Source organism: Poecilia formosa, unplaced genomic scaffold (assembly GCF_000485575.1).
Source record: "Poecilia formosa unplaced genomic scaffold, Poecilia_formosa-5.1.2 Scaffold131, whole genome shotgun sequence".
NCBI lineage: Eukaryota > Metazoa > Chordata > Actinopteri > Cyprinodontiformes > Poeciliidae > Poecilia > Poecilia formosa.
Window position 1 is genome coordinate 660,566 of NW_006800070.1, and position 26,430 is coordinate 686,995.

General features: G+C 41.4%; 1 protein-coding gene across 2 annotated transcripts in view; it reads left to right on the top strand.

The window, feature by feature from the left end:
* Positions 1 to 24,696, top strand: part of trim9 (tripartite motif containing 9) — a 38,012-nt gene extending 13,316 nt beyond the window's left edge. Inside the window, exons 2-11 of one of the 2 annotated variants that reach the window (XM_007561844.2) lie at positions 883 to 978; positions 2,256 to 2,378; positions 9,853 to 9,963; positions 10,058 to 10,211; positions 10,715 to 10,860; positions 13,480 to 13,618; positions 16,493 to 16,531; positions 17,976 to 18,279; positions 18,356 to 18,518; positions 19,205 to 24,696. In XM_007561844.2, the coding sequence (XP_007561906.1) occupies positions 883 to 978; positions 2,256 to 2,378; positions 9,853 to 9,963; positions 10,058 to 10,211; positions 10,715 to 10,860; positions 13,480 to 13,618; positions 16,493 to 16,531; positions 17,976 to 18,279; positions 18,356 to 18,518; positions 19,205 to 19,282 (1,353 nt within the window). In that variant the 3' untranslated portion in view covers positions 19,283 to 24,696. The remainder of the gene's footprint in view (positions 1 to 882; positions 979 to 2,255; positions 2,379 to 9,852; positions 9,964 to 10,057; positions 10,212 to 10,714; positions 10,861 to 13,479; positions 13,619 to 16,492; positions 16,532 to 17,975; positions 18,280 to 18,355; positions 18,519 to 19,204) is intronic. The other variant, XM_007561845.2, reaches the window with a different exon arrangement.
* Positions 24,697 to 26,430: the final 1,734 nt, after the last annotated feature.

Sequence of the window (26,430 nt, forward strand, 5' to 3'; positions counted from 1 at the left end):
CAAACAGAAGTCCTTCTGTGTCATCGCACACATCCACAACAGTGGCATTTCCTGTCATGTGTGCTGAGCTCAGCTCTCAACAGGAGCCCAGCAGCTGTAATCCAATAATAACGATGCAAAGTTCCCTCATGCCGTTCTAGATGTTTGTATCTCGTCACATCTCGACCGTACAGCTCGAAGACGGATTAGTTTTTAATTTTATGACCTAACCTAGAGACTTTTTATGCTGAAAAATAGCTGCACTCTCCTGTTGTACTTATCACTGAACTCAATATTTGTACCAAACTATACAAACTGTGCAAACCTGCTGCTACTTGTACTTCCTGTTCATCTTAGTGCTTTTGTCTCTACTGGTTTGGTGCAGGCTGCCAAAGCAGTGGCCCAGTCACTAACCTGGACTCTCTGTAGCGCTTTGTTTTGAAAGGGTGCGCATAAGACTGACATGACAGTCATAAACATGACATAACTCCTGCTCTGAATGTGAAGGAGTCTTCGCGAATGCTTACATGACGTGTCATTCTGTAAATAATGACACTTTCAATGCAAAGTTGCTCTAAATGTTTCATTAAAAGTCTGATAAAAGTGTCAACTTTGCATTAAAAGTGTCATTATTTACCGAAAGACACGTCATGATGTAAACATTCATATAGACGCCTTCGTGTTTATGACATGTCTGTCTTATGCACGCCCCTTCAAATAAAGTGCTGACTAATTTTGAAAATCTTAGTTATTTCAGGTCATTGTAGATGTTGTCTTACTGATGTCTGGTTTGTTGTTGAACATGGTAAGAACGACCTCAGGACTTTAGAGACAATGGACTTTCTTTTGTGTGTGTGTCTTCTATGTTAGTCCAAGCTCCTGAAATGTGTTTGTCCTCCACAGGGTCAGCTGTCCCAAGCCTTAAACGGTCTGTCAGACAGAGCCACCGAAGCAAAAGAGTTCCTGGTTCAGCTGAGGAACATGGTGCAGCACATCCAGGTACTCGCCCAAACTTACCCAAACCACAAAAAGACGCTTATGGTTTTCTTTAAGGCAACCTCGAAAAATCGACTTGATCTTGCGGTGCTGTTTTCTTACCAAGCCCATATGTTAAAATTTTTAACTTATGACATGCTGCTTAATTAAAAAAAAAAATAAAAAAAATAACCTCTAAAGCCATAAACTGAAGGTCTCTGCTGGATCTGTGTTTATGCTGATGACGCTGTGGTGTATGCTGGATTAGGAAACTCGTGTGACGACAAAGCCAGACGACGCTGTGGTCAGCCTAACTGGCTGATTAGAGGAGGAATGTGGGATTAAAGGCCTCCATTGATAATCATCCCACAGACTTAGACCAGAGAGAGAGAGAGTGTGTGTGTGTGCGTGTGTGTGTAGGAGTGGAGAAGCAAATAATACAGACGTGTGAAAATGGACAGCAAAATGTTTCAAGGTCTAAAAATATTATTCTGATTCAGACTGTGTAGTTAATAATAATTGTTATATTTATATTATGATATGATAGTTTTACATTTTTATTTTTGAATTAAAAAAAATAAATATTCAAGAGAGTATTAAGGCTGTAAAATTCTGGGATTTTTTTTTTTTTTTTAGGAATTCATAAAATATTCTGTGAAGAAACGACAATAAAAACGGAATTTATTTAAAATGTTTAAAGCTGGGCCTTGACGGGATATATTAATCGATTAATCTGACATTATTCATAAAGCATTTTTCATTCAATGAAATGTAACACAATGTGTTGTATTTGACAATTGCATCAAAAATTCCAGAGGTAAGTAAAACAAACAAAAAAACAAAAAAAAAATATTAGAAAGCTAGAACAAGACGAGAAAGAAAGTGTTGAACTCAGGAAGTGAATTTGTTAAAAAAGGAAAAACCAGAGAATGAAATAAAAACATTCAAACTCTGGAATGCTAAAAACATCTTTAATATTTAGCCATAATACAGAAAAACAGAGATAACAGGTGCAATTGTATTTAATTTATTTATCTTCCCAATGCTAAAAACAAGATAAAAGAAAAACAACATTAAAGCCATTCGGATCATAGAAGAGAAAGAACAGCAGAGAACAAACAAAAAATAAAATCCCTTAGAATTTGATGAACAGAAAAAAAACATGATGAAATATTTGAGCTTCAAGTAAAAGTCAAGTTAAACAAGTTTTTAATTTGCTATAAATAAATAAAAAATCACAGATTCTAGGAGACCTCATGTCTGTGGGGGGTTTTTTTGGGTTTTTTTTTTTTGCCCCTCAGGAAAACGGCGTGGAATTTGAGGCCTGTTTGGTGGCGCAGTGCGACGCGCTGATCGACGCCTTGAACCGCCGCAAAGCCCAGCTCCTGGCCCAAGTCAACAAGGAGCACGAACACAAGCTCAAGGTGGGTAAAAGTGACAAAAAACATTTGACGTCATGAGCGTTAAAACAGGGCGAAACGACGTCCGTCTGCTTCCCCCCGTCACGGCGTTCTGTTTCGAACAAAAAAGAGACAGAACGGTGACGCTCTCTGCAAATCAGGTCTCAAATTGGAATGGAAAACAGAGACCGGTGCCTCTCTAACATCTGAGAAAATCGAATTGAGCTGCCATAAACTGAAGCTGCCATTTGCCCCGAGGGGAACAAATCTGTCCTTGTTGATGGCAACGTAAAATGTTTTCATCTGCAGCTCAGTTGCTTAGGAAAATCCTTCTTTTTGGGAGGTCTTTTTTGAGGTTACACGTTTCATCCATTGAATGTTTTAATTGTTGTATGAACTGAATGAGGATTCGTGAAATCGCAGTTTGTGTGTCTGTGTTCTTTTTTTAAAATACATTCATAGCTTCGTTTTCCTTTAAAAAGCACCTCCGGCAAGTTGAACACGAGATATGAGTGAGAGGAGAGAAAAGGAGAGAGAGACACATTTGTTTTGCAACGGCGTCCAATTTCATGCTTGAGCGCGGTGCAGAATCGAAGCTTCACACGTGTAGGTGGAGTGAAGAACACGGCCTGCGCACGGCGGCATGTGAGCGGAAACACGCGTTCCAGCCGCTCTGGTTTTTCCGCGGCGGTCAACGGCGGCTGCGTCTTCGCACTTAAGGCGTTTTCTACCATCATTTGTTAATTTTTACACATCATAGAGTTGTATTTTATTGGGATTTTATCTATTTTGGATCTGCGCTTTAGTTGGTATTCAGCTGCCCTGATTCACTTTGTTTGTGAAACAAGTTTAGTTGCAATTACAGCTGACATTTGAGATTATGTTTCTAGTGGTTTTCCCACTTAAAGACTGACTTCTGGTGCTCTTTCTTTGTTGCAAAAAAGCTCAAGCTTCATCAAACTGAATTAACCCTTTAAGGCTTTCACAGGCCAGCTGGATTTAAACTGAGGTTAAATTACACATTGGCGCACTTTATCCACTAAGGTGATTTCTGAAGGCAATCACCTGCACTTGATATTATATATGAGTACGAAAGGAAAGTGAGCTGAATATAAAATTTGCACACCATACTTTTCAGGGTTTTTTTTTTAAATATGTTGAAAATCATGCATCATTTTCTTCCACTTCACAATGTTTTAAAGTTACTATTTTTCTTTTTGTGTTTAAATATTTTCCAACTTACCTAATCTGACAGTTTTTTTTTCTTCAGGCATTCAAAACCTTAAAATAAGAGAAAGAAGATGCTTTTTTTTTGTTGAGCTACAGATGAAACAACTCCGTTCACATTTAAAATATAACACGTCGTCACGATGGATGAATTTCTGATGATTTTTTTTTAGGTTGGCGGAGAACACACTTCACACCTTCAGCCCATGACGTGTTCCCATGCACCTGTCAGCTCGCTGCTAACTCAATCCTGCTACGCAGCCGCCGTGCCGCTTTAAGGAAGTTTCCCACTCAGTTTGCTGATGCAACTCAGCAGCGCTGCTGTGCTTCTCAGGACTTCTTCCGTTAAGACGTCAGTCAGGATGGAGACAGTTTTGTGGAATCCCCAACAGGAGTTTGTACGCATGCGCAGTCGCTCTGCAGCTTTTAACAGCAGCACCCAGCAGACGCCTCCATTAATTGAGTTACTCTTAAACAGCATGATGCAGTTTAGCGTCAGAAAGTCAGACAGAGACCTGAAATCTGTCCGCAGATGATGAGGCGTGTGTGGCGCGGCCTCCTGCTGCTCTCCTCCAGTTCAAAATGCTGAAGCCTGGCTGTCGCCATGGTGACCTTCTTTGCTTGCTGTTGCGGAGCTATGGAGACAAAAGGCAGTCCTTGTCGCATGAGTCAGATTAATTTTTTTTTTTAATCTCCCGGAACATCAGGAAGTCCGACCTGTGTTGAAGGAGACGGCAGAGGCGGAGGTTTGTCACATGGAAAGGTGTTACAGAAGCTCCTCTAGAGCTAATGCCCACACACACACACACACACACACACACACACNCACACACACACACACACACACACACACACACACTCTTAGGTGTGTGATGCTGCCCTCCTGCCCAGATTTGCCTGGAAATGAAAATGCAAAACTGAAGCAGCACAGGAAACGTCTATTTATCAAACGCAGCCCATATAAAAGCATCCACAGAAACGTTTGTACAACTACAAATCAGGATTTATTGCCAATGTTGTCGAACTCATTTTCATTTTGGGCCAAATGAGAGCACAAGACAAGAGCAGAAGACGTCTTACGTTTTTGGAACAATGACAGGAAATGAAATGTTTCCCTCGTCCTCGTTGCACGGTCAGCCATCTTGGATGGATCGTTTCTGCGAAAAGATCAATTTTCAAGTCTTGTCACCGCTGGATTTAGGTCTGCACTTTGACTTTCTGTCTAATTCTGGTAGCTACGCAAACGACGGATCTGTTGTCGCCGAACACAACTTTCCAGCGTGAGCTGCTTGACACAGTTTGCCCACATTTAAATGAGGCTTTCAGAGGAAAGTGCGTCCACATTTATTTATATATATTCATGCAAATAAAAGCCGGAGCAAATAGCGATGAGTTCTCAAAGAGCAGAGCTGCATCTAAACACCCTGTGGAAAAAACGCTGAAGGTAATTTTAATAAAAGCCAAAAAAGTTTGACTCCTAGGGTTTGTTTAAAAAAAAAAATATCCACGCAAGTTCCTAAAGGACTGAGTAGCGCATTCCATGTTTTGGACCTTAGGAGGTCTTCACTTTTAAACATTTTAGACTCCCCCCTCTGCCCCTGTTTTCTAAGGACATAAAATACCTCTCAAAAATGTTTATGCACCTATTTTGTTCACATTTTGAGAAAAAGAAAATCACGTAATAGGCCAAAACATTATGCTTTTTTTTACTACCGATGTAAATCTGAAAAGTGTGGTGTGCACTTGTAGTCAGCCCTCTTTACGCGACTATCCCTAAATAAGATGCGGGGTAGCCAGGCAGCTTTAAAAATCATGCAATTTGCAAATAGAGTCCCGCTTTGTGTGATTTAATCTCATCATAAATCAGGCTCTTACTTGAAGGCCTTTAAAGGAACATTGCGTTATTGTGCCATTATTGATAAATGTACTTGAAAATGGTCTCAAAACGTCAGTAATATAATTGACGGCAATAATCACTGGGATAATTCGTTATTGCGACAGCCAGGCGTGTATCTGAACAGCCATGCACGTTTTGTCCTGATCTGTGGCAAATCGCAGTAAAACACATTGAAAATCTGTTGTTCTAATATGACAAAATGTAAGTGCAAAGAGTTTGACACAATTATGAAACTATTTTACATGGTAGAAAATCTTTTTGGCTTCTCAAACCAGTAGTCGGTGAGATGTAGAAAATGAACATCTCCTCTGTCCTCGGAAATCACATGACAAACTGAGAGGTGTGGCAGGAAACCATCTTAAACCTGCCTCTCTTGTTCGCCTCGGCTCCTTCATTGCAAACTTGCCCTCCATCTGATAATGTCACAGCAGTCATCGGTAATGTTTCCTCGCTGACATCTGAGCGACGGGCGACGCGAAGCCGGACACGTCCTGTCGCAGTCACCCTTAGCGACGCATCGCGTCATCCGTCCCCGCTTCCGGTTTTGTAGTTTCCGTCTTCTTCTGTCTCGCATGTGTTCCTTTTTCTGCACTTTAATCGTTTACATGCTCTTTCCAAACAAAACAGTCCAAAAAGTCAAACTGTAACAAATATGATGCTGCATGTGGCCGTGACTGTGCAGTGCAGCCGCTGTCCTTCGGGTAAAGATGACTTGTTGGAACTGCAGCCGCAGTGTTTTTTTTTTTGGTTTTTTTTTGCGAGGCCAAATGTGCCGCAGTGGCCCAATAATTAAAGCGGGCATAAATAGGAGGCTGGAAGAGATGGAGAGATACAGAGAGAAAAGATGGCTCATTATTTTAGCTGCTACTGAATCTCGCACGCAGCACAAGAACATGAGACCCACATGAGAGTGGCGCGCAGTTAGCAGCTGCTGATGGGGGAAAAACCAGGGAGCAGAGAGTTGGTGGAGAATTGGGTTTGGGGCTCCTGTTCGCCCCCAAAATGATGACAGATGCAGAAATCAGGCAACGGAAATTGTCAATAACGCGCAACTATTGTGACCCCGTGCCGAGTTTGTGGCCCACTTAACGCACCAGATTCACCAAACTCGTCGAGGATTTCAAATCTTGTCCACCGGGTGTCACGCTGCATGACTGCTGCGTCCTCTGCACTCCTGCGCAAATTCAGATAAATGAATCTTTCCCATCTGTCATCTGGCGGAGCGCTTGGCAGATGAATGCCGATGATAGCTGAGATGAGCATTTCAGTGAGCAGTAATTGATACCGCACTCCACTTTTTTCTATCGTGAGTCAGTTTGACTTGACGGCATCAAAATAAATAAATAAATAAATAAAATAAAATAAAATAAAAAATTCTGTCGTTTTCTATTTTTACCGGACATTTTTTACGGTGATATTAATGACACGGGCTGTTCAGATGCGTCTAATTTTCATTCGATTTAATTAACATTCAACAAGTTGAACAGATAATCCAGATTCCTTCACACATAAATCACACCTAAAGTTTTCTCTGCAGAGATGAAAACAAAACAAACAAAAAAAACCTTTGACCTACATGTGAACAGTGAAATTAAGTGAATGAACCTCACACATTTCAATTGAGATTTTATACTTTTGCTTTTGTTTAGATCATAATTTTAGTAAGCAGTAACGTCTCCCGTCCCGTTCTTAACTTATGATTAATATCTTCCGGCTCCATTCCGTCGCTTGTTGTCGCCGCAGGGTGAGTCGAGCGTAAATCATCTGGGATGTGTGACTGACGGAAGCGGAGCGGATTTAGTCGTTTAATTAACTCCTACACCTTCTTTCTCTTTTTCCCCTCTCTTTCCTCAAGAAGGTAAATGGCTTCAAAAACATTTTTTTTTTACTTAAAGTTACAATCCTGAACTTTTCACCCAGTTCTACGTTTTGTGTAGCCAATGGCATTAGATGGGCTAAAAACAGCAATATTTTATTAAAAGGATGGAAATATGAACACTTTAAGAAGTAATTGTTTTAGCAAAAACCAGTTGTGCCACAATGAAATGTAACTTTTTAAAGTTGTTTATCCTGCCACCACACACAATGAGGCTAATAGTGAGAGAGATAAGTTCAGTATTGGGGAGCTGCGACAAAGAGAGACATTTTTTTCCATCGCCACACATATTTACAAGGAAAGAAAATGGTTGCGGTCGGCGCTGTGTGTGAGTTAGGAGGCTGTACCTGCCGGGAGTGGAGAGGATTGCTAAGCAGGCAGCGGCGGCGATGACGAACTCGTCTTGGAGCGCCGCCAGGCCACTGCAGGGCTGCAGTTGTTTCAGACTCGCAGAACAAGAGGCGGTCCGGTCCTGACCTCAGCGCCAGAGACGCACACTTGGAGCAAAATGTCCTCCAGCTGCGCGATGAGGAAGGTTAAACGCTGTCCGCCAGGCTGATTGATTTTGCTCTAAAAGGAAGCCATTAGCGTTTTAGGGAATTACAGCCGGAGCGGATTAGTTGGACCGAGGCTGGATTTGTTTTATTTCACACTGGATGGATCGAGTTTGTGGCAAAAGGTTCAGGTGACGTCCAACAGTTGTCTCGGACTGTTAATTATCTGCTTAGTGTTTCCGCCCAGTGAAAAGGATGGAAATCTTATTTTAGTGTGAGAAAATCAAACTATTTTGAATGCTTGAATAACAGATAAATAAAATAATTGTTTTACCAAAGCACACACATCATTTACAATACAGCCTTGAACAAAAGAGTGACAGGATGTAAATAGTTAAACTTTCTTTGCAACAATCACATTGCATTAGCTTGAAGTGACTAGTGTGTTAGTGTGAAAAGGCTTTATAGAGTTCCTTAAAGAAACAAGTTGACAGGTAGGCTACTGAAGTGAAATTAACACAAAAACACAGATGGAACATGCGAATAGAAGGACTTTTAGCTGCTTCCATTCACAGCTGCAGTGTACACTGGTGACGAAGACAAAGGTGTTAGAAATTAATGTGCTTTTAAAACCTTGGACAGGGTGCCAATCTGATAGGTATCCATGGTAATTCTCCACTATTTTCCTGACTTCTGAACAATTTATTTTCACACTGATGCTGGAAACTTTGCTGTCACTCCTGTCTTCTCGGCTGGCCGTTGCGACAGATTTCGGACTTGCAAACATAAAGTTGTCGATCTTTGGTTGCCTCATGCGGGTTTTTCTTTCTTTTCGACTTTAACTTTCAGTAAAAGTGCTAACTGATGCCCTTTGGTGTCTTTCACTCACATAAATTAGACTTGACGTTAATGATTTTGTCCACTTGTTAGCAGAGTTCTACGACATAGATAACTGTTCAAACCAATCATTTGACAAGGTCCAGTCCATTTTAATTGGCCTAAAATGTGGTTTGAGGTCTGATAAAGGAGAGGGTTTTGGTTTCGTCCTGTGAATTCCTCCGTCTCTGCCAGCTGCCGTCGCCAGTGAATCGTCTTGACAGAAGCTGCCCGGTCCGCCGTGCGGCTCCACGGAGGATTTTCCTCTCCGTTCAGCCTCGGAGCCGCTCCTCGGATAGCAGCAGTTAAGTTTCTGTTACCTAGCAACACACAGTCCAGCACTTGAATTTATTTCACACTGTTGCAAAGAGACGGTGGACAACATCAGAGCTGTCAGCGAGCGAGGAGGGGGCAGCGGGAGGCTGGGAGGGAATCTCCCACCTTACAAAACTGGTCAAGTATTCACAGCGCCGCCGTGAACAACACCAATGCTTCCTGTTCCTTTTTTGCACTTTTCTTTTCAGCTATCGAGTAAAGTACCCAAGATATATATATATTTTAAAAATCCCATCATTCGTCATTTCAGAGTGTTCTCTTCTCGTCCTGCTCCCTGATGTAACTCGCCATGACTGTCTTCAGCGCGCGCGTGAAAACAACATGACACGTTCTCTTTGCTGACGTCAGCGACTGAAACCCTTCAGCCTCCTCTTCCTCCCTCGACATGCATCCAGAGAGACGGAAAAAAAAAAGACCTAATCAATAACTCGAGCCATCCGGCCACTTATCTTTTCATTAGTGTTGGTCCTGCTCATTCATTAACCGTCTCTTCGCTCCTTTTAATCTTTTTTTTTTTCATTCTTTGTTTGTTTTCTTATTATAAATCTCCCCCCACCCTTCTTCCTACCCCAAGTAAATAAATGTTCTCCTATTTTACCTTCTTTTTATGTTATCTCCCCTCACTCACTCAACAAATTACGCTCAAAAACATTAGCGGGACTTTATTTATGCTTTACTGTGGTGACTAGAAAGGAAAGCCTATAACAATTAATCAGTGATTTAACTCTTTTTAATCCCTTGTAGTTTTATAAAATACATTATTCCCTTCTTCCCTGCACCTCGTCTGTCCAGGTGGTTCGGGATCAGATCTCCCATTGCACGGTGAAGCTGCGTCAGACAACAGGACTCATGGAGTACTGCCTGGAGGTCATCAAGGAGAACGATCCCAGTGGCTTCCTGCAGGTGAAAGGACTTCTGGGAAATTTCAAAGTAAAGATTGAGAGGGGTGGAGGGCTTCATTTTGTGTTGTCAGCGATTCACCGGTGTCCCGTTTCAGATCTCGGACGCTTTGATCCGGAGGGTCCACATGACCGAGAGCCAGTGGGGGAAGGGAACCCTGACCCCGAGGATGACCAGTGACTTTGACCTCACCCTGGACAGCGGGCCGCTCCTGCAAACCATCCACCAGCTGGACTTTGTACAGATGAAAGGTGAAGGAGGGGACGGCTCTGAAAGACTCACCGATTCTCCTGTTAAATCTTCCTCGAACAAAAAGCAAGGCTTCCGCATCAACCACGTTATCAAAATATGAACCCTCAGATATTTAGGCATGTAGCGCGGCGTACTTCCTGGAATCTGGAGTGTCCTTTATCCGTGGCAGCAGCATCCTCTTGAGTCTGGAGTTAAAGAAAGCTTGTTTTTTTGAGCATGACCTGTTTAGCTCTCACACAGAAACCGCACCTCAAACTGGTTTCACGTTCAGGACTACGCAGAAAACGTCGGACGTTTCTGATCGTTTTGGCATCCCTACGTTTAGTCGAAACCTCTCGAAAAGTCTACAGACGTTATTCATGGAAGCTGTTGATTTATGTATCGTAAAGAGGTGAAAACCGCGGAGCGGCACTTGGATGTGGAGCAGGGCTGTGCGTGGTGGATGTCTTTTCATATCTCAGACTGTAATCTGTCCTGTTTTTTTCTCTCCCTCTCTCCTCAGTCCCAGCTGCTCCCATCCTCCAGCTAGAAGAATGCTGTACCCAGAACAACAGCGCCACATTGTCATGGAAACAGCCGCCGCTCTCCACCATCGCCGTCGAAGGTTACATCCTGGAGCTGGACGACGGGAACGGAGGCCCGTTCAGGGTAGGGAGCTAACGCGGCGTTGATGCTCTTTTTTTTTTTTTATGGAAGATGAGATAAGAACCTCTGCAGAACGGAGGATGTGACGGCAATGAGCTGAAATTTATAGAGTTAACAGTGAGAACAAAACCCTTCGACCCAAACCTGTGGCACGGCGTTTTATGGCAGTGAATGAGCTACTACCAGGAGAACACACTGCAAAAAAACATACAAAAAAAAAACAATATCTTACCAAGTTTTTTTTTTCTTTTTCCATTTCTAGTGCAAAAATCTAATAATTATGAGACACTAACCTCTAAGTAATTTTTCAGTGATATACAGCTCTGGAAAAACTGAAGAGGCCACTTCAAATTATCAGTTTCTCTCATTTTACATTTTATAGCTACATGTCTGAGTAAAATGAACATTTATTCTATGAACTACATGTCTCCAAAATCCCCAGCAAAAATGTAGTACTTATTTGTGCAGCGCTGTCAGACCTCAAATAATGCAAAGGAAACGAGTTCATATTCATTTACAGCAATACTGATGTTTTAACTCAGAAATCAATATTTGGTGGCACAGCCATCGGGTTTTCAGTGGGACTCAGTGCAGTTGTCTTTTATTTAATTGTTTTTCCAGATCTGTATAGCAGCTTGTTTTAAGTAAATACTTCTTTCATATTTTTTTCTTTTTTAAAGAAGTACTATTTCCACTGGCAAATTATTTCACATATAACACGGGGAAAATGTCTCACTGTAAGTGAAATGATCTTCCAGTTGGAGTTGTACTTTTTCATCAATTGCTTACCTAAAATTGGCTCCTGTGTCTTGTTGAAAAGTTACTCCTGTGTTTTGTTTTGTCTTATTCCGAGCGTGCTGAGATACAAACTGGACTTAAAGCGTTTGGTGAGACGTTGTGTGTTTTGAAACGCAGCTGCCAGCCGGGACGATTCTGCATGAAGTGCGATCTGGGATCAAAGTGGTCTCCAGACCCACACAGAGACTCGCCCTGTAATCCATCCCTCCCTTCGGTTCCCCCACCCCCACTGCTCCCTCGCTCAGCACCGGACCTTTGCTCGGCTTTGTCAGGACAGCAACCTGTCCCTACTGAACTGTTCCCTCCTGTACAAAAGCTGTGGATATCCATATCTGTTAACATTTTGCCCCCCAGCCTAGGATTTGAGTGATCCGTTATTAGAGCGCTGTGAAAGCTCAACGAGTGAGGTCTATTGTTCTATATTCTGGTGCGGTGGGGAAGGAGGGGATGTAATTTTATTTCTTAAATGCAGAAGAAGAAAATACCCCGAGGCAGACTTCTCAGGCTCAGCACACAGAGTGAGAGAGAAGGTACGAAAACAAAAGGATATTCTGAAGTGCATTTAAGTGTATGAATCGCTCAGCCTTCAAGATATTTGGCTTTTCAGACTTGGTTTATTTTGCTAAAACACAGCAAAGGTTATATTTCTCTACTATTATACAGCAGAGGAAACAAGTGTTCATTTGTATAAAAATGGAACATTTTATAGGGGCATATAAAATCAAAAAATATTTGATCTTTACATCATGTTCTGAAGTTATTCCCTCATCAAAAACACACCTGGAGTGTTTGCCTTGATTCTAATCTCCATGGCAACCATTCAGCTGTGCAAAACCCCTGGGTGGCCTGAGCTCCGCCTCCGAGACGCAGCTCGGTTTCCAAGCCTCTGGTTTTTGGCCTCATAGAGCAGCCTCCCTGCAGATCCCTTCTCTCGGCTCCTTCAGACTAGCCAGTAGCAATTAGCAAACACCTGGTGGAACTGAGTGACCGCTGAGCTCATTATAGGAGCTGATTTTCAGTGAAACACTGGTAAAATCGTTGTTAATGGGTTAATAGAGGAGCCATGTTGTGATGACTTTCTGAGTTTCAGAAACTGCAAGACTTTCTTAAAGAGACAGAGGCCCTATTTCAAAGTGTTAAATTATGAAGTCAAATTTCTTTTAAGTCGCATTTGATGCATGCAACATTTTTCTAACACTTGAAGCTAACACAGTTGCTTGATTGTGCTACAAAACAGAACTATGCGTCTTGAAAACACATAAATACTGCCCCTTTAATACAGTGCAAGAGTGAATGACTCCTGCTGCAGTGTCCAGTTCTGAATCAAGTGTATCCAGTAACTAATAACCGGTGCTACAGCTGGGAAATATTTCTACATTCGTGGTGTTTGTGTTTCGCAGCACAATATCTTAAGATTCAATTTTGCAGCTCCTCTGTAAATTGGAAATAATTTCCACACGTGTTTCCATTGCATCATTTCAACTCCCACGTAGTACGAAGCGACATTTCGCCTGAAAACTATGCACTAGATAACGAGGGAAGTTTTCTCCCCCCATCCTCTACTCTCTGACTCACTGAGTCCAACCAACGCAGCCTCCCGCTGAGCGTGGCGACACGCATCTACCCCCCCGCCACCAAAGCCCGCCGACGTCTATTTATACACCGGCAAGCCCACGCCCCGCTCCGCTGTACAAGTTCCGCCGTCACTTACCGCCTCCTCCATCAAATCCAGCAGGGACCCCTCCGTTCAGTGTCATAATTACGCACAGGATGCATTTGACTGGCCTAACGGGAAGCTGGTGTGTGTGTGTGTGTGTTTTGCAGGAGGTGTACGTGGGGACGGAAACCATCTGCACGGTGGACGGGCTCCACTTCAACAGCACGTACAAGTCCAGAGTGAAGGCGTTCAACTCCAGCGGAGTGGGCCAGTACAGCAAGACGCTGATCATGCAGACCTCTCAGAGTAAGTGGAGCATCGCCGCCACCTCCTCCTGCTCAGTGGATGGGATTTAGAAAAAGCTAAGCTGTAGCACTTCCCAGAGATTATTACACCAGTTAGTGCCATGCAGAGGTTTGATAGTTATTTTAATCGATTTCAGTTAAATAGACTTTTTTGAGCTCTATGTCACGTTATTCACGCATCAAAAGCGTACCTGGAGTGTTGCTGTGATTCTTTCCTGCATATTTGAGAAATCCTTTAATCTCCCGTTGCAACCATTCAGCTGTGCAAAATGTCTGGGTGGACCTAGCTCCGCCTTCAAGACGCAGCTCCTCCTCCTCTGTAGTTTCCAAGCCTCCAAGCTTCGGCCTCACAGAGCCGCCTCTCTCACTGGGCTCCTTCAGACTAGCCAGCAGCAAGTAGCAAACACCTGGTCGGACTGAGCATCTGCTGAGATTGTTATAGGAGCTACTTTAGAGTGAAACGCTGGTAAAAACGTCGTTAAAGGGTTAATAGAGGAGCCATGTTGTGATGACTTCCTGAAGGCGGAGTTTCAAAGAGCAGAAGTTTCTTAAAGAGACAGAGACCCAATTTCAAGGCGTTAACTTACGAAGTTAAATTTTGTAGTCATATTTGATATATAAAGCATTTTTATCATGCATGAAGGTAGCATAGATACTTGATTGTGCTATAAAATGAAAGCACATAATGCTGCCCCTTTAATCCAACAAATTATAGATTTATTTTATGATGTTTAAATTTTTATTTAAAATCCAAATGCACTTGTGCTGTGCATAATCATTTATTTAATGGACATGCCTAGTCCTTTTGTAAGCGAGCAATTAAATTTGTAAGTGCGATTAATCTCAATTAATCACAACTAATCATTCTGACAGCCCAGCCTTACGCAACGCTAATCCATTTATTCAGAGGACCCCGGATTGTCAGCCGTCAGCGTTTGGGATTAAAGTTCCTCTCTCCGGAAAAGTTTGACTCCGGAGAGAGCCAAGAAAGTAGATCCGTTACCGACTGTCCTCAAGCGAGCCCAACTCGCAGGCCGCCCTCTCTTGTTGGCTATGAAGCAAACTGATTTAGTTTTTGGGAAAGTAGAGCCACTTGATAATCTGTGCAAACTGCATAAAAGCCATTGTTAAGTTCACAAAAGAAGCCGTGTTATAGTCTTTACACAATATGTCCACCAGAAAGCTCACGCAGTTAGACTTATACCTTAATTTTTAAAGGAATCGGTGCGATGAATCATCACTTTGCCTCACAGGAGGAAATTAAAGCCAGATTGTATCTGAAAGGCCTGCTGTGGGCTAAAGTAAAAAGTCTTTTATGTTTTACCTATGTTCTGGAGAATGGCAACAAATTTCATTATTATGGGAGTTATAGGAGGCTTTTCATCTTTAAACACTATAATTGATATTATATTTATCCAAACAAAGCAACTACAATGTTGTCTGCAGTAGGATTTTATTTAACAGTGTTATGGTTCTTTGTTCAGGGCGTCACTGTGTTAGGGGGCAGTGGAAGGGATTGAGGGGGAAAACGAAAGATATAACTGTAAGAAAGACGAGTGTACATTTGTTTTCTAAATGAATTATATCATATTCCTATTTGGTAATGATTTGAAGGATCGCTTCACTGTTTTAAAGGCGAGGAACTGCATCATTAATCAAAATCTAAAATACCTCGAGTAGCTTGATGAGGTTATTCTAGTCTAAACAATTTTGTGCATTTTTGATTCCTTACAAAAGAAGAACTCTTGACCCTTAACCAATAGAAACCATAACATAGCTACACTAACATTTTTGTGTTGTCTGGATAAACGTTACCAAACAAAATAAATGTGCGCTTCACTGAATTAACTGTTGTTATATTCTAATAAGCAGTCTTAGGTTTATGAAACCTGAAATTGCTTTGTTTTGTTTTTGAGAGCATCTTTACATTTTTCATTCCATAGAAACAACCTCAGATCGTTACAACTCAAATATTCCTGGCGCTGTAGATTCTTGCGTTTCTTTGTGTGTGTTAGCAATAAGGCTGTGATTGCATCCTTAGGACATTAGCATGCATGCATTTTATTGCGACAACAGCAGCAGTTTATCCGAACTAGAGTCGACTAAACAATATTTTTTGTGTCATTACAATCGTATCTTGACTCCATAAAGTCTATAGAAGAAATAGTGAAGCTTAAAGACTGAAATCTTGCAGTTTTCTAAAGGGATGTTCAGATATTTGGTGTCACTTTCAGCTGATTTCTGTTTTAATGCAATACAGTAACTTAATTCTTCGACGCGTCCACTGCAAGATTTCAGTCTGATTTGAATACTGCATAGGAATATGTTTAAGCCTTTAAACCCGTGACGTCCAGCATCATCTGCTCGGCATGTAATCCACTCGTGTTCTCGCTTTGCCATTAGTTAAATGCCACTCTGCACGGTGCGTCATCCGTCTGTGGACCTGAAAAACCTGAGACAGCTTCCAGAACGAGCTCTCAGCACCTCTGTAGTCTAACCCTGCAGACACATTCAGCTTCTTTGTTGTTGTTTTTTCTTGCAGCCATCAACCTGAGCAGACTAACTTTTGATTTTGTTGGTTTTTATGAAATAAAAAAAAATAAAAAAAACATTCTCTTTATTTTCATTGTATGCTCTTCAATGTTTCTCCTTTTCCTGATTCTTTGGTTGATTTTTGAGAAAATCCTCTGCTCTTTGACCGCCGACGGTGAACCAGCTTCCCTGATCAAATCTGCTTTTGTATCTTCTCCGGTCTCCCTCCCAAGTCCCCTCCATGCTGTCTGCGCCGCTGCTTCGCTCGGCTCTTCCTCCCTCCTCCCCCCTGCTTTTTTTCTTGTTCTTACTCTCTCTCTCCCCCCTTCACGTCACATTTCAGCTGGACTCCCTCCATGCGATATTCAGTCTATAGGCACAGGTATGGACGGCTGTCACGGCCGACTGCTTCCGCTCTAATCCTCCCCGGGCCTCTGCCTGTTTCATCAGTGAGGTCGTCACTCTCCAACCAGCAGGGGGGCAGTTTGCTGCTCTGTGGGCTCCACATATTAAACATTTAATACGGTCCCCCTAATAAATGTCTGTCTTATTTCCTTTGAGAAATCAAACCGGGGTAATGGAACGAAGCCACTCGTGGGGATGCTGAGAGCTGTAGACGTTCAGGACTGGTGGAGCCCATAGAAATGACAAAAGCCCGCCTGCTTGGCTCCATGTTTTCCTGTGTAGACGATGAAGATGTGATGTTGCCGTTTTCAGGCCTGAATCAAGCAGTTTTTGTAATCTTAGCTGTTAGGACGTTGGGTAACCTATGTGGGACCGTAATTACTGGTGGTTCCTGTGTTTGCTTAACTTAATCCACCATTTTTATTGAAATCTACTGGCTATCCCTGCATTAAAGGAGAAAAAATTGAAAGCATTTGCTTGTAGATGGGCCATGTGTAATCTGGTGAGGAAAAAAAATGCAGATTATGTTCACCGAAAGATGTGTAATTTCATCAGTGACTAGCTAGTCGCTATATGTTACAATGTCAAAGCAGTAAATGACTTTAAAACACTGAAATTATTCAAAATAATTATTTTGTACCTCATTTACAATAATCACAATATTGTTCAATTCCTATCATAGTTTATCTGTCATATAAGTATTTGAAGTGAAGTTCTGTTGTAAGGTTATAAGAATTTAATATCTTGCCTACAGTAGATTAATCTCTCTAAGTTCAGAGCAAATTTGGATTTGATGATCTCAGGGCTAAAGCTAACCGCTAATCAAAACTGTTCCAAGACCACAAAACATAACAGCAGTTCATGGAAACAATGTTTTATGAAGCTTTAAATCCTGTTCATGTTTTCATTAGGCCGTTATTTACATAAAAGTCGATGTCATTAAATGACAGGAAACATTTCCTGTTTTCGGTTCTCGTTTCCATCAGGAAGATCATTGATGGTGCACTGCCTCCAAGCAACTAATCTGGATTTGGAATTGGGAAAATTAGTTAACAGCTGCTGATGAGATATGAGCCCTAAATCCCAACAACAGAACTTCACATAAATATGTTTTTTTGTAAGCTACTAACTATATTTAAGTATTTACCAGTTAAGATTTCCAGACTGTTTGACTCAGATATGATTTAAGACGGTAATCATAACTTATAGAGTTTGTAACAAGCTATAGAGTTTAACTATAAGGATTATTAACCTAATACAATCATAATCTTTCATAAAGATGTTTTTACAGTGTAGCATCTCCTCATTTACCCACCACCCTCCTGATTCACGTCACGCTTGTCAAAGCGCCGTCATTGCGCTGCCTCGGTTTGCTCAGTGATGTGATTGTCAGCGAGGCGCTCTCCCTGTGTGCCGCGCAGTTGCCTGGTTCACCTTCGACCCGGCGTCCGCTCACCCCGACATCGTCTTCTCCAACGACAACCTGACGGTGTCGTGCAACAGCTACGACGACCGGGTGGTCTTGGGCAGCGCCGCCTTCTCCCGCGGTGTCCACTACTGGGAAATGACAGTGGACCGCTATGACAACCACCCCGACCCGGCCTTCGGCATCTGTCGGGGCGACGTCCTGAAGGACGTGATGCTGGGGAAGGACGACAAGGCCTGGGCCATGTACGTGGACAACAACCGCTCCTGGTTCATGCACAACAACTCTCACACCAACAGGTAAGCAACGGAAATATCCAGAAGTTGCCGCGACACGGATTACACGTCTGATTCAATTCATGTGACGGTGGCGCAGGACGGATGGTGGCGTCGCCAAAGGATCGACGATAGGAGTGTTGCTGGACTTTACACGTGGGATCCTCATCTTCCTCATCAACGATGAGCAGCAGGGTCCTGTTGCCTTCGAGAGCTTGGAAGGCGCTTATTACCCCGCCATCAGCCTCAACCGTAACGTCCAGGTGGGAAACCACACTGCACTTACTGGAGCTAAACGCTAATTAAAATCAGGTCTACAGTTCATGGCGCAAATATTTTTTTTTTTGGATCGTTTATCATTTATCGTGATAAATTTCTTATCGTGATAAGAATTTTTGATTTATCATCATTACGATAAATTCGAAATGATGATGTTTCAAACCCCCCAAAACTGTCTGTATTCATTTTAATATCCTCTCCATATTAAATGTTAGATGACCTTTAGAGAGAAAAAAAAAAGAAGGCAACTTATAATTTTGATGAGCATCAACTACAGGAAATGTGTTGCCATTCTTATATGAACACTATTTTATTTGCATTTTAAGGTCTAAAAGTAAAGTAAAGGATGAAACTTTTGCAAAAACAGGACAAATGCATTAGACACAATTTTCAACCTAGTGATAATACATTTTAGTGAGACTCTGTTTTAGAAAGTCAATGCTATTGAATATAACTAACTGCTAAACCCTGCATTTGGTATCACATGTACATTTCAAAACATCAGCTGGTTTATGTTCTTCAGAGCCACTTGCGGCTCTGGAAGTTTCTAAATCTTCAGTGAAGCTTCTCCTCTCGAGAACGAAGCTCAACAGCTCCACCTGCAGGGCAAATCTTGCCTCAACCGTCCTCTGTATGAATATTTGTATGTAAACATTTAGTTTTTCTTCAGGTCACTCTTCACACTGGGCTACCCATCCCTGACTTCTACACACCCGGGGAGGCAGACCCAACGAGCTCCGTGTGCTGAAGCCAGCGCCGACCCCCTTCCCTGCCCCGTCGTAGGTCAATACCTCTAACCCCGCCCTCGCCCTCCTGATCTCGACTCGCCGTCTGTCGCCCCGACCTAACGACCCCCGTGACACGCCGTCGGAGGCCTCATGACAGCCCTAAGCCATGCCTTTTTCATGCCTAAGCTTTGGAGGCGGCCATGTGCAGGACAGCGCATGTGGTGCCTACGACTCGGGACGTTTCACCGCAACGTCCAGAGGATCAGCAACGAAAGCACTGAAGTGAAGGAGTTCTTTTACATTTCAGAAAATATGACGCATTGAGTCAAGACTAGGCATGGGCTGGTGAGAAACTCTCAAGGAACGTATAAAACAGATGCTTTTTTTTTTGTTCGTATCATTTTGTAAATTTATATTTCAGGATTTTTAGATGGGCGTCAACATTTATTTTCCCATTCATCTTCTCTCAAAATGCACATGCACATAGAATATTCCCAAATATTAAATTCAAATTCAAAAAATACTCCCAAAGTGTTGTAACTCAAATTATTCTTGTTATTATTCAGATTATTATGGATTATTACTGAGTTTTTCCCTTTGGTTTTCCAGCCACGTGTCTCCAAAATTTAATCTCAGACTTTTCAGTTACTTTAGCAGCTGATAAGTCCAAGTAGGTTCTCTCTAAATAGGAAAACATCTATCAAGATAATCAGGATTTGCTGTAATAACAAAACTCTTGTTTGACATATCGGGACAAAAAACTGTGACAGAACCTTACAGAACATAGAATATGCTGATAAACACCAAAAGAACAAAATTCAGACATTGGTGGAATGAAAAATGTGACGGTCTAATATCCCAACATTCCCTAAATTTTGTGATATTAGCATCAAGAGAATTGGCTTATGAAGCAACAAATTGCACTGTTCTACTTTTTCAACACTGGGAGTATAACAAGCAGTTGAGCTATCTGCTCATGTAGCAGCCACCTGCTCAACAGAAAAGCAAGCATAAGAAGGATGAGTGCTTGTCCTTTACTGTCCAGGCCTTAAGTATCTAATTATTTCCAAAGAGCTGCTTTTTTGAACCTGATTTCTTGTTACTGGTAACCAGCCCATGCCTACAGTCGAGAGTTGGGCTACCTTCACATTGCAGGTATAAATGCTCAGTTCAGAGGGTTAGGGTTTGTTTCTTGGTGTGTTGTTGTTATTACTATACTATGATTGAGAACGCTCTGCGGCACGCGCAGAAGAAGACATGATGTCGCAAGCAGCCCATTGTTTGCAGAAGCAGATGCGGATGCTGCGAACGTCATCACACCTCAGTTCTGACGCGGCGCAATTGAAGCTGCCAGAAATGACGATTAGCTCCGTTGACAGTGTCTGCCGTGCTTGTTTTTTTTTTTTTTTTTTTTTTTCCCCCCCCAACTGTTTACATTCGGTCGTGCCGCTTTCCCCCTCATTTAGCACAAAATTGTACCTCGTTTCCGTGACTTTGCAATGCGACATGTCGCTTTCGAGAACATCATCCGATTTGGGACGTGGAAATCGGGAATTGTGCTGTACAGACTGTGACACTTCTTACGTAAATATGGAGATACTTTTCTGAGTTTGGACCGCATTTGAAAGTAAAATCGTATTTTTGCTGCTCAGATTCATCTTAAGAAAAAACTAATCAGATAGGGTTCACGTCTCCGTCTGCAGTGTAAACACAGATCACTACGACGCTACAGCTCAGATCACAAGAAACAAATGCTTGGCAGAATGTCCAACTCTTTTCTTAAATGAAGGAGTTTTTTTTTTTATGAATTCGTTAGACAAAGAAGATCTTGTATTAACCTTTGCTTTTTTCTTACAACTCAATATATTGCATTCTTCATGCCTCTTTGTCAGGTTTCCATCTTGAAGACTGTTGTGGATTCAAAACTCTTGAGTCGAGAATGAGAAGTCCTACTTTGTGACTGTGTGTGTGTGTGGGGGGGGGTGGGCTGCCTGCCATGATTCCTGGACCAGAGTCCAGCTCAAAGTCATATCAGTGTCATTACCTTCGTTTGTGTAAGTGGGAAGCTTTTCTTAGTGGTTTGGCTCAAGTGAAACTTCTGTGTTGTGTTTTTTTTTTTTTTATTATTTTTAATATTTACAGCATCGAAGTTTAGGATGCAACAGGAAGGAAGACCTTTATTTTTTCTTTTGCAGTGGCGCTTTCAAAACAGGGGAGGGACTTTGCTTGAATCCATCTCAAAGGCGGGGGATTTTAAACGACTGTGAAGACGTTCTTATAAGGTGCTAAAGCAGTTCACATAGTTTGGGCTTTTTTTTTTCTTTTTTTACTGTGAGTGACTGAATTCTGGTAGTTTTTGTAATATTGTTATTGAAATGATCTATTGCGAAGAGGTGTAAAGTTAAATAAGTTATTGGTGTTAAGAGATTTTTAGTGAGAATTTTATCCTCGTTCCCCTTTTCGCCGATGTACAGTTACAGCCAAGGGGACGAACGGCGCTTCTCTGCTTTAAACGTTTTATTAGACGTCAGCGGGGGGATTTTTGGAGGGGAAATTAGAGGCTTTTTCAGTTTACATGTCTACAAAAGCAACAAGACAGGAGACACTGGAATGGCTTTTGTTTTGGGGTTTCTTTTGGCTAACATTCTTTTCAGTACTTACTGACTAAAACGCTTGGTGGTTCAGTGCTAAAGCGTGCAAACGTGACAAAAACTGTGCCAACAATGACTTTCCACGTTTATGAGAGCTGAAAAAAAAAAAAAAAGTGTCTCGCACAATTTTACTAAGCACTAGTGGCCTCATTGTCATGCTAACAGTTGCTAATTAGCACCAAACACAACTGATGAACACAGACCATAAGGCACCAGACAAAGCGAGTGCTGTCTGACGTAGTAAGAATTAGCTTCATTCTGCTCCACGTGACGACAGAACAACCTGAACCATCCAACTGTAAAATCCTGCGACCCAGGCGACCGTTGTGCAACATGTTAGCGTGCTAGCACGCAGGTTTATAACGCCTCAGTTTTTCAAGTTGCAGTTAAAACTACCAACCTCTACGTGCATTTTCAATACAGGTTTCAGTCTGAAAGGATGGCTGTCTGAAAAAGGCAACTCGATGTTCCTTTTTAACGTAGGATTGTAATTAACAGTACATATTGTAATATATAGAGTATAATATACTCTGTGTTTTACAGTAGCCTGGAATGGCTTGACCAAAAAACAAAGAAGTCTTAAGAAAAGATCTTTCAGGAAGAAGAATGTTAAGTTTTGAGTTTGTTGCAATCTTTAACCTCGTCACTAGGTGTCACTAAACCTATTTGATTGCTCCTTTAATCCTCCAATTTTGCTCCTTGCTCCTTTAATCCTGCTGAATTGATGGTGAAAACTTTCTATTCCTTCTGGAAAAGCAGATCTAGCGGCAATATCTGCTTCAAGTTAAAAGAAAAAAAAAGTAAGTCATTAATTAAACATTTTTGGGCAGGAAATAAAACCAAATTAAATATTGCACCAGATTTTTTTAAATTAAACATTGAATTTGTAGCTTGACTCCTCAAAAATGTCCTGCGTTCTTCACCCAATTTTTTTTAATTTTATTTAACAGAATCTTGAAAAACTGAGATGTTTTGCAACTTTTGATGAGAAGTAAAAACCTCCATCGCATGAGTCTGATCGACGCTCCGTCAGGTTGGCCTGAGCCAGCTGTAGGTCTGCTGACTGCTGAGTTCACAGAGGATTAACGTCTGTATGTAAAATATAGTCTGGTAAAATAAATGCTGACAGAAGGAGCTGAAATCCTAATGCTGAATGGCCACATTAGGGGAAACGTTACCGTTTCAGGTTCAAAAGTCGTTTTCCAGATCGTTGTAGCCCAACGGACGAACGGTGCCAAAGTATTCATTCCTCTTGAGCTCTTTCGCACTTTGTCACATTACAACCTCAAACTTTAAGATATTTTATTAAGGATATTATGTGAGATTCCAATACTAAGTAGCGCATAGTTGTAAGTGGAAGAAAAAAGAAATGCAGATTTAAGAATTATATTAAAATAAAAATACATATTGTAGTGGGGGCATGCATATTTTTGCTGACATTACATCTGTAAGTGTTTTGTCTCCAATATCTTGTCACAGTTTGGCTGATATCAAGATGAAAAGGGGCTGAATATTTAATATAAACGCACCTATTTTGACCCACCACCTGAAATTGCAATAGCACAAATGTACGTTAGCGGTTGTAATGCGCCTAAAACATGGAAAAAAGTCGCAAAGGTGCGTGAATATTCTAAGGCACTTGTCTGGCATACACATGAGGTGCTATCCTGTGTTAGAACTTCACGGGTGTGCCTTTTTCCCCATTTGTATTACCACCCCAAGCCCCAAAAAAACATGTGTGAAACTTTGCTACAGACGAAATCAATTGCTTCAGCAGAGTCAACTGTAACATCTGTGATGCCTGACCTCATCTGCTGCTACGTGCTTTTTTTTTTCTATCGTAAAAGGGCGAATTTTTACCATCCGAAACCCTTTGGACGTACTGTAACTATCACGATCTTTAAAGGAATATTACACATATTTTTGGTGTTTTTTTTTTCTCTTTCTATAAAGCAACTAAAGCCATGGTAGACCATACGATGATACTGAAACATCAGCACACAGTAAGCATAATAACTCCTCAGTTTGTGTGTGTGTGTGTGTGTGTGTATTGACCGAGAAAGTTCAGCAAGTTACACCACGTTCAGGGTGCTTTGCAAGAATTAACTGGTTGGTTCTTAAAGTATAACTTTGATTTAGCCCTCATACACTTGCATAAAGCCACAATAAATTCCTGATGTAACATCAGAATTCAAGATAAATGTTTGTTTTGAGGTTTTTTTCCAAGGAAGTCCTCGGTGGAAACATCGGCACAGATCTAATAAACATGACCTGAAGGTGTGCTTCTGAACCGAACAAAAGGAAACGGGGGTTTTACTCAGTGTGAATGTAACACGGTTTCTTTAAGAAAAAAACAAAAGTTTAACACAGTTTAAGCAAACTACGGGGACGCAGATTCATATCACAACCAGTCGCTGGGCGACACTCGGTGTTATATCTCCAAATGTATATACATATTTTTTTGTGTGTGTGAGACTGTGTGTTATACATTCATCATATCTCCAGAGGGATTTTTCTTTTTTCTTTTTTTTTTTTTTGTGCCCAGTCTGATCTGAGGTGGATCGTCATGTTCAGTTTTAGTCACAGTGAGCCTGAAATTTCTCTTTGTGAGAATCTGACAAATTGAAAAATGAAATTGTCCTTATAATTTCCAGACAATATGGTTATCGATTGTCACAGTTTCATGTCTATTACCACATCTTACCACTTATACGATTATTTGAAGTATTTAACAAGCCTCTGTATTTCTCGTATCTGTGAATCTTCAATAAAATCGGTGTCAACAACGGCTTGTCTCGATTATTTCTTTATTGCTGTCTGATAAAAGCTGCTTATGCTTTTACTGAAGCAAGTTGCATGTGGAAAATCGGCAGGGCCCGATGAACAAAAGACATCCTGCTAGAAATGTTTCACACGTTTACGCGGAGAAGGGCTGGAGCAGATGGCAGCAGTAACCCAGTCAAACACGCACAGACTCCAGAGGAGACGGAGTGCAAACAACGGTAAAGACGGTAAAAAATGTCTCTGAAAGCCAAAGAGAATTTAGTTGTGGAGCCCATGGAAGAACACGACGAGCCATTTTTGTTATCAATGAAAAACACATTTTAAGTATTTGTGATGACTTCCACGGAACGAGCTCGGTTTCCACAGTGATAGTGGGACAGGAAAGCCTTTCTCCTGGCAGCTACTGGCATCAACATAGCATCCATTGTTGCTATGGAGATTTGATGGCTCCCCCCTCTCCCCCAAGTTGCTACGCTTTGCTGCTGCTCTGACTGTGTGTGTGTGTGTGTGTGTGTGTGTGATGAGGTACATGAGTCTTCATCCAGCTCAAAGTTATTGTAGTTGACTAAAAAATTTTAATTGAAATACATAAAAACAATAAAACTATAACTAAATGGAACTATACTGTGCATTTATAACATAGATAGATAGATTTAATTTAAGTACATTTACTTGAATTGAGCTGACGTCATGCACCTGTAATTATTTGGTAACACTTTATTTGAAGGGGGGTGATTAAGACCAGGAGTGAAAGTAGGGGGTACGGTAGGGTATTGCGTACCCCTAAAAGATTTAGCGGGGGTACGCAGTACCTGCAAGAAAGGGGAGGGGCTGTCTGCTGTAAAGAATGAATGGATTCACTGTGCATCTATCTGTAAGTGCATCACTAATCAGCCGTGATTGATTAGTTTTTCAAGAACAATCCAAAACATGACTTAATCGGTTAATAAATAGCTTTACCTCCCCCATTTCATATTGTTTCTGAACTGTTCTTTGTTAGAGCAGGGATGCGTCAGTTTGACGCGGAAGGTCAAACTGAACGCCGCCGGGACGCTGAGACCAGCATGTCCTCCTCTGACTCCTTGTCAAAACGTTCATAACTTTATTAAAGAACAACAACAACAAAAAGTCAACAAAACGTTTTCAAATTAATGACCCAACAATAATAATCTCAGTGATTATTGTTTCAACAAGGTGTTGCGCAATTTTGTGCGTTTCGGTTCCATTATCAAATAGCAGAGCAGGAGTTTAAAATTAACTAATCAACCACCGCTGTGTTCATGAGACGCTTATTAATAATCACAAAATAAATATCAAGCCTGAAAACCTGATATCGTAACGGACGTAACTAAATGTTTTAAACGTAATCTGAGCGGTTGCCACGGCAATGGGTGTGCTTAAACGACAGAGAGAGAGAGAGAGAGAGGGGGGGAGTAAAAAGGTGCGAGTGGTTCTGAGTTGATCACCTGTTCAGTTATTTTACCTTTGTTTACCTTTGCTGTGGCTCATTACAGCCACTGTAGTTCCTGAAGGTTCAATAAACGACTAATTATCTCGTTCTTTGTGAGTATTACGTCATTCACAACAAACATCAAACACGGCAAATATGTTTCATTAACTATATAACAAATGGCTTCTACCGGATAATTATGTGAAATTAAATTGTCTTGTAATGGATAGTGAACCATTTAAATTAAGTTATCTAAATTATTCAAATTTGTAGATTATTATTG